This window comes from Buteo buteo, chromosome 1, assembly GCF_964188355.1.
Source record: "Buteo buteo chromosome 1, bButBut1.hap1.1, whole genome shotgun sequence".
In the NCBI taxonomy this organism is placed as follows: Eukaryota; Metazoa; Chordata; class Aves; order Accipitriformes; family Accipitridae; genus Buteo; species Buteo buteo.
The window spans coordinates 79228477-79237489 of record NC_134171.1 but is presented as its reverse complement, the minus strand read 5'-3'; the positions used below and the strand labels follow the sequence as shown (position 1 = coordinate 79237489).

Here is a 9013-nt window from a genome sequence, read left to right as displayed (position 1 = left end):
AGGCGGCTTCCCATTGGCTAGGCCTGACGGCGAGGAGGCGGGCCCGCAGCGAGCCGCGCGCCGCCATTGGACAGCGTCCGCCGGAGGGGGCGGGGCCCGGGCTCTCGGTAGCCGTCTGGCGGCCTGAGGAGGGGCCTGAGGGGAGGCGGCGGGCGGCCCCTGTCCCCCCCCCCGGCACTTGGGTGCCAAACTAGCGGGACGACATGAAGTTCTCAGTAAAGTAGGAATATTTTATTTAACAATGAAGCGTCGGAGGCATCGTCTGGAACAGTGTAACAAAATACCAGCCCTGGGCGGAGTCTGAATTAAAAAAAAAAAATTTCTCCCACATAAAGAGTAGCTTTGGACCGAGTTCATGTTACCTTCCAAAGTTGGTAGTGGTGGTTTTGTTTGTTTTTTTTTTAAAAAAAAATTCTAGTCCTTCCTCGAGAAAGTCAATGTGCTGAATTAAGAAACGGTAGTTGTGGGTACATGTACATACATACGTGTTAAACAGTGCTACTACCATTACATTCACACTTTCACCTGATTTTCATTAATTCCTTGTAATCATACCGCGAGTTCTCAGCTCATACGCATTACTAGCATCGCTAATAAAGAACAAAGATTTCAAGTAATCCTCCACTGCGCTAGCTGATTTACAGTATTACAAAAAATCCTATTCATACTCAGTTGCGGCAAGGAACAGAGTACTACACTGTATATCTGTTATTTTAATTTTTTCTTGCAATCTTAGTGCAAAGAATTCTCAGTATGTATTCATAAACCTGTTAAAATATCAGCAATTCATACCATTATACCTTTTTAATGCATAAATGCAAAAAAACCCCAACCAAAAACAAACCAAAAACCAAACAGATGATAGTTCTTGCTTTCAGACAACTAAAATGAAGAGAGTGATGTTTCTGTGGTGAGTTAATAAAATTTCCTAAGACTAAATTCCAGAGAAGCTGTACATAAAGTTATTTAGTGCTAAAAATCTACAATATATTTTTCAAGTATAAGATACTGAAATATTATTGCCAATAAATAGTTGTGCTGTAGTCAAAGCCATGGTTCCTCTGTTGAATCATTCACATCTCAACATATTAGGATTTAGTTTCTCACTGAGTTTATGTATTAAAATTGCTAACTCTTCTGTTGCTTGGGACTTATCCTCCAAAAGTTCGTAGCGAAGACTGGAGATATCCTGTTTGATTTCCTTTAATTCACCTGTATTAATCATTGAAAGAAATACTTGTTAGCAAAGTTTAACATTCATGTGATAATGTTAAGTCACATCAGTGCATATTACAGATTATTATCTCAAAATGTTCACAAAAGCAGGTACAGGGGTGGGACAGGAGGCTTCGCCTTGTCATTCTCAGTGAGATGTGAGTGTGTCTCCACCCCTCAATAGTACCAAAGGCATTTTAATAGTACATTGAACTCTAATGTTGTGCTCCACGTGTATACAGAATATCAAAGATTCAAAAAGTGCTTTACATAGGTTAATGAATTAATCACGGCAACACTGCTGAACAGCTGGTAAATATTAGTATCCCCCTTTTAGAGAGAAAAGGCAAAGAGATTTTTTCTGAAGTGATGTGCCAAGATCACACAGAAAAAGTGTGGCAGAGCTGGCAGTAAAACTCACAGCTTCTGAGTCTCTCTCCTCTTCCTTACCAATATCCTTTGAATTAGAAAAAGTCAACCAATTTAAAATTATGTTACAATGTGACACAAGTACACAAGACACATTTAAAAGAAAACAATTGTCAAGGCCAGGGTCCTAACAAGCAACAGCATGTTTTCCATTATAGGATACTCAGTTCAAGAGAAGTTGTTTTTAAAATATTCAAATACTATCCTTCCAGCAAGTGTGAAGTATGTGAATTCATACACAACAGCCACCGCAGGAGACTATTTGTCCCATATGAAATCGAAGACTATGAAAGAATACCTAAATTCTCTAGTGATGCAAAACAGGAAAAAATCCCTAGACTTATGTTTAAAATAGCTGCAGTACCTAAGAATGCAGAAATTTTCTGTTTAGCATATACCAGACTTCAAAAATTGTATCTTCAAAGGCTGGATCTATACTTTGGGTACCAATGAGATGGGGATGACACATAAAACACCACCTATGCAGCTGAAGACTGAGGTTCAGAGGTTAGCTGACTTGCTCAAAGCGGACTTCCTTCTATGAAAATTGGTGACAAAGCGAGAACCATGATGTCCACGGACCATGATCCTTCCACACTGTCTTGCTTATCTAAACACGTATATGCCAACACCAAAGAGGCGCCAGGGAACTGGAAAGACTTGTACGCCCTGGCACTGTTGGTGAGAGAACAGTCTTTTCATCAATCGCTAGATAGATGATTTCCCCCACCACAGAGCAGGAGGAAAGCAGTGGGAATTCAGGAGAGGGGCACAAGGGGCACAATGAGAAGACGATACTTTTAGGAGCTTCTCTGCTTTTGTCACTCATGAGCTCAGCTCTGTACAGCCACATAGGACGGGGAAGAGTCAGGATAACAGTCAACGCACAATGCTGCCTTTTGAAGGCACAGAGTGGGATTTAATTTATACCTTCTTTTCTGCTCCCTGCTTGTAGCTGCAGAGAGTTACAGGTAAGCAGAATAACTACCAAGCAAAACAAAAGCTATGCCGCCTTAGCCGAGAGCGAGTGCGTTCAGGCCCCTCACATCACATATGCATGCAGCCGTCTGATGCTTCCATGCCAGTAAAAGCTGTTCTGATCCCAAGTTGTCACTGCACACCAGCTGGAGAGCACAAGGCTGCCAGCAAAGTGGCTTAGGTAAATGTTCCCAGTGCACTGAAACCAACTACAGTAGCCCAGACAAGAACTAGGTATGCTAAGCAGGTAAGTTCTTCTGGTGGCGGTCACAGAGATTTCCTACTGGCTGAACCGTGATGGATATAACCTCTAGCCTGTGGGGAACAAAACTATAGCTGGGGTGTTACATTTCCAAGAGCAAAGCCAGCCCTGGAAGGGACATCATTCTACTGCCTGATAGTTTTAGCTAGAGTACAGAGTAAATAATGACCCATGTTCCACACACCCCTATTATTCTGTTTGGGGACCTGCCCAGAGCTCAAGAGTTTCTTTTTTGGCCTGTAGGCCTGTGTTTCATTCCTGGAAGGCTGGAGGAAGGAGGACAGCATTCATCTTAGTGTCATCCCAATGGGGAGTCGGGGTGCGTGTCTGGAGCATGCACCCCTCATTGCTACCAGGGAAGTTCTGCACTGTCACCAGACACCAAGCTCAGACTTATTATTGCTCTAAAGATCTCTGGTCACACACTAAAAGAGTGGCTACAGTTGTCATTTTTCTCACCATGCAGCTAACTCTATGCAGCTTTGTTTAATGATATGCAGCTTCACAGATGAATACTCCACACAGCTTTATGAAGGAAGGTAACACAAGTAGTTAATGGTGTAAAGTGGTAAATTGTGTGTTCAGTTGGTGTAAAGTGGTAAATTGTGTGTTCAGGTGAATGAAACAGAGAGAAAGATGCCCTGCAGCTCTGACTAGGACTCTGGAAGTGTGAACACAGTTAGTGGCTTCCTCACAAATTTCCTCTGTAACTGTACATCACGTCTGTGCTCTTGTTCTCCACCTGTAAAACGGGGCCCATAATACTTCTCAGGTCTACTTCTTTGGTCCTGCTCGTCCATTTTTGTTGTCACAGGCATACTTCCACTACTATCTATCTGAGTTCAGTGCATTTGAAGTAGAAATAAACCATCTTTTTACCTGAGACCTCCATGCACCACTGTAATAACGATTCCTAATATGACGTGACAAAAATTGTCTCTGAATATTGCAAATGCAGCCTCTTTCTTACCTTCATTTACTTCATCATTTTCTTTGTCCACTTGTGCTTTCAGAACATAACGTTTTATCAGTCTTTTCATTATTTGCTGCCAGAATAAAACAGTTATATAATCAGGTGAGCATACATAATTAAACACTAGTCACTTTTCTTTCTTATCTCCCTCACATCTGTATAAGTGAAAGAATGAACAGCCCCAGAACAAGCAGTTGCCTCATATGAGCTTTTTTGATGGCAAGCTGAGATTCATCACTATAATAAAGCACCTTTCTCATCATTACCTCTTATTTACAGAGCACCACAACTTTTTGTGGGGAACAGGACAACAGGAAACTAGGCCTAAACACACCTAATTTAGGCTTTGGATAGGTTTACTCTTTGTTAAACTCAGTTCACATGTGAAAGGATGTGTAATAGTAGGAGATAAATATTCACCTTTCAAAAAGAAAAAAAGTTAAGATTTTACAGTATGACAGTGCAATGTCAGTTGAAAAGGATTCATTAAGATTATATCTGTATTTTTACACCATAACTGCCAGGGTTCCTTGTATGTACTGATATTCTTGTACTGTGTTACCATACCTAACCTGATGTAGCTCATCTAACAGAATTTGCACAGGTGGATTACACACCTTCAACATCTTCACTAGGGGAACAAGAGCTCCTATTTACTCTTCTATTTCTGAGCTGGAAAGAAGACAGGAAGGTAACATCTGACAGACTCCTCTTACCAGAAAGGCGCATTCCCATCTGCAGGAATGTTGAATGTCACCTCTCAGATCATGAGAAGAAAGGATGGGAAAGTAACGCTAACCTAGTCAGCTCAATGCTTTCACGTCCCTTCCTCAGAAATCAGCTTCAGATATTTGCCTCTCACACTTTCCAAACTGGGACATCAAAGGAAAATTTGATTTTGTATGGGCTAGTTTTTAAACACTTCAAATAATGGGGCTTGAACAATAACTGTCTTTTTTCCAGTAGCATCCTGGAGTTTGATTTCTACAAGAGGTTTTCTTTGTCTGGTGAAGGCAAAATGTACTTGAAACACAAAATTCTGCTAGTACCTTCACACAGCTCTATTACTCAAAACAGTGACTGCTGTATGTACTTACCTGATAGCGTGTCGGCTGATTGAGAATGCTGTTAAAACTGTGTGATTCAAAAACTCTGGAGTTGGACTGAGTGAAAAGGTTTAACTAGGAAGAAATAAGACAAAATTAAAATATGCTATGGAATTAACTGTTAGAATTCAGCTCTATTTTTTTTTTCTTGGAGACATCTTGGGGATGTCTCCATAGTCACTGTATCAGAATATTATCTCCAACAAACTGAGACTGCCTTTAATTATTTGTTGGTGTTTTTTTTTTTAAACACTGATAATTTTAGCCATCCTGTTCACAGCACAGCTTCAAAGCAGATGTGCATGCACAGCTGAGGAAATAATGAATTATGACTTGGAGGCAGGGGTAGAGTGGCCAGAGCAAGGAGAGACTCTCTAAATTGGCTTTAACAAAGAGCTATTGCGGATCTGCACTCTTAAGCATACTTTTAACTACAAATACGTGCTCAAAATAATTTCTGCTTAGTTCAAAGTGGTTTTCCAAAGCACCGTTTTCAGGAATAGTAATACATTTAGAAAAATGGTCATTGTTCAATTATTTGAGCATCACAAAGCTGTCAAATCCCAATTTAAGATTTTTGTACAAGTGGGCTAGAAACAGAAGTGAAAAAAGCCACCTTGGACAAGATGGCTTTGTGACCAACGCAGAACGTTTGTTACTACCAAAGCAGGGACCTAACTGTTCTGTCAGATACACTGGTGAGGGTGAAGTAAAAAACGTGTATCCATAGAAGAAGGTTCAACCCCCTAATCTGCATCTGTCATTAATTTTCTGTGTGGCCAATTAAAAGTCACTGAATTAACAATCGCTGATCTCTCTGGTGGGTTAGGGGAGCAAACTGAACTCAGCCTGCCTCTATATAGTAAACCTGATGCTTCCCATAACTGCCGTGGGTTTTGCGCCTATACTGCATACAGCCTGTCACTTAAGCTGGGCCACAAGTGGGCTATTTTTACCTACTCCAGGTTGCCCACCTTCTTGTGGGCAATGAGACATCAGCTCAGCCACCATTTTTATTAGGGAGTGGGACAGGATTATGTGATATGTAGGGACTATATAGCTGATATATGTGATACAGAGGGACTATGTGATACATAGTGTGCCAGCCCAGCCTGACACAGAGGAGGCTGTAGGCTGCCTTTCCCAGAGAAAAATAATTTGGTTTGTAGTTAAAAAAAACTAGCTCCACCTAACCTGTCTCAGGAGCAACTCAGACAGGATTTTAGTTCTTCAGTGACTAACATTCTAAGTATGATAGTAAGTACTGCTGTATGATATATAAGCACTACTGAATGTTTTGTTATAAAAGTATATCTTAAGGTGTTGATGTTTCTTTGTCTTGTTTTTTAAACACATCTTCTGTACAGTGACTGCAGAGAACTAATGCAGTTCAGGCAGTCGAAGCACTAAAAAGCAGAAGATGAGCAGTTAGTACCAAAAAAGTGCTTCTAGCTAAACTGATTTAAATGGACATTTTTATAAACATGTATCTACTTCCACTGCCTACCAAAAACTGGAGAAAATGTTTTCTTTACTGAAGGTTCAGTACCACCAACACCTCAGAAGTCCTAGGCTCCAGAGAAATCTTTCAGAAAAGATGACTAGACTTGACATTTCTGATAATTTATAGTAAAACAAATAACAATTATTTTCAAGGTATTACTTTCAGTCTTGGTAATACACAGGGCCTTGAGCCTAACATATAAAAAAAGCCACGTGTATACTCTTTAACCCATCTGTGCCCCAGTTTGCCATCAGCAAAACAAGGCGATTTGTTATCTAACTCTCACAAGGGCGTTGTGACACTGCATTCCATTAATATTTGTAAAGAACATTTAGATACCCAAATTTAGAATGTCATGGAAGTGCTGAAGATTATTATTACCACCCCACCCCCCATTTCCTGTTGTGTTTTGTTGAGAACATAGCTTTTGACAGGAGAAAGTGAATATCATACTGACCACACTTTATCCTTTTCCTGTCCTAGTGAAAGGAAAAGTTTTCTCTCCTTATCCTCCCCCCCCTTTTTTTTACCCTGAACTAAAAATCTTTCTAATAGAGGCTGAAAGCATCTTTATTCAATATTTAGGTCATTCCTTGTGGGAATTATTTGCATCTTTGAATACTCAGTTGTTTTTGTTTTAGTTGTGTTTTTCCAGTCATTGGACCTTGTAGTCCTAAGAAAATTTATAGCAATTTTTTGGTTTTATGCAGTACATTTAGGCAGTCTGAAATACAGATCTATGAATATAAATGCTTGACTAATTATTGTACTATCTTCAGAAGCACATATTATACCCTAAAAGTTAAAGAAAAGCAGAATGCTGGAATGGACACACAAATCTTTGCTGCAACGAAAAGATTTCGGTACCTACCCTAGATTTGGAATTGCCCATTCCCATTTCAATGTCCTTCTGTAGCCGTCTCCTCCTGCACTTAGAAAAGTTAATGATCCTCATGATGAAATAGAAAAAAGATTTGGGGCTTGGTACAAGACTGAATGGTGGAGGTAATGTTTTTCCATCATCAAAATACGATAACCAAAGTTTAGAACGAGCGAACTTCCACTCTACATCACTGTCATCCTGTGTTAAGATATAAAAACAGGTATGTGCTTTGTTTTTATGAGATGCAAAACTTCTTCCAAATGAAACTTCTTTTAAATACTGACCTTTTCTGGTTTTACATAAAATGTTATTTGCTTGTTAGTAAGACTCCCAGTAGTTCTGCAAAAATGTAACCACTTTATCAAGTCTATTTTAACTAAATTTCAGTTGTCTCTTTATGGCAACATCTCATTGACAATACTTAGTTAAAGCATGTGAACCATTTAAACAAGTGTTATTTTTGCACTGAGTGAAAGCCAACATATAAACTCCCTACTATTTGAAGTGGAACTTTTTTCTTTTTTTAAAGTCTTGTTTTTCTCATTGAAGTGGTTACATGAATTTGGTACTCACACAACTGACAAAGCATTAGCTTCAAGGCAGACATGGTTTAAAATGTTAGTACTTGCAGCTTTTTACATAATGATGAAAAGTAAGTCTGATTTATAATGGAGTACAGAAAATACAAACTTTGTTGTCATGAAGAAATCATGTTAAAAATCGGCCAAATTGATTTCGTCCTAACATTCTTACTGAAGTATTCCAAGGCTGGACTTGGTTTACTCCAAAGGCGAGAGCTTTATTTATTGTAACTAGTTTTCTCCTGCTGAATTTCCTGACATTGCCCAGAAGTCACTGAAAATACTGGAAATGACATATCCATTTGTACACTATGTATTAGAAAATCTTTTTTTTTTCCTGCTAGTGTGGGTGTGCGCCCACATCTATGTGAATGTAGTACTCTTTGAATAACATCAGAACTCATGGTCTGGAAAACTGGCAGTATAAATATACTTTTACTTTAATTTCAGCAACTTGGGATTTATTTTTAAAACCCAGGTATCTTCTCTACTTTAAATTTTCTGAATTTTTTAATTGGAGTTGGACGTTAAATACTCTAACTAATTCTCTTTAAAAACAAAGATACTTTGTCATTGTAATGAAATCAACATAAAATATATCTCTTTTAATAAGCAATGCAGCCAATAACCTTGTGTGAAATTCAAGTATTCATTCAACTGAGCCATTTGGCAGATTTGGAGAAATACTGCCACTGTGTTTTCAGGGCATATGGCAAAGCTCAGTAAACCTAGAATCAAGTCTTAATATTGTACCTAAAGTGGAAAAAAAGCACATATTACAAACAAAGCATGTAAGCATTGTGCAGTGTGACTCAGTCACAACAATCTTGAAGGTAAGCACCTGTATCATACTCCAGGTACAGAGACATATAAATGTAATAAAGTATGTCCATGTATCACTGCTGTGCATAAGTGTCTAACTCCTGCACATTTAGCTAAAAAGTTTGAGGACTGGAACTAAAAACCAGATTTCCATGAAAGAACACATCAGAATACATTTAATCTATATCCTAATGATCTGTCAAAGACTGAAGTGCACTACATTAAGGAAACATGCAATAAGCACCCTAAGCAAACTGGCA

The 9013-nt window shown here is 39.0% G+C and overlaps 1 protein-coding gene across 4 annotated transcripts in view; it reads right to left on the bottom strand.

The window, feature by feature from the left end:
• Positions 1-117: 117 nt before the first annotated feature.
• Positions 118-9013, bottom strand: part of TRPC3 (transient receptor potential cation channel subfamily C member 3) — a 46263-nt gene continuing 37367 nt past the window's right edge. For 3 of the 4 annotated variants that reach the window (XM_075037039.1, XM_075037064.1, XM_075037056.1), the window contains exons 9-12: positions 7339-7548; positions 4955-5038; positions 3855-3930; positions 118-1212 (exon numbers count right to left, since the gene is read on the bottom strand). In XM_075037039.1, coding sequence (XP_074893140.1) covers positions 1070-1212; positions 3855-3930; positions 4955-5038; positions 7339-7548 — 513 coding nt within the window. In that variant the 3' untranslated portion in view covers positions 118-1069. Of the gene's footprint in view, positions 1213-1636; positions 1673-3854; positions 3931-4954; positions 5039-7338; positions 7549-9013 lie in introns of all 4 variants that reach the window. The other variant, XM_075037049.1, reaches the window with a different exon arrangement.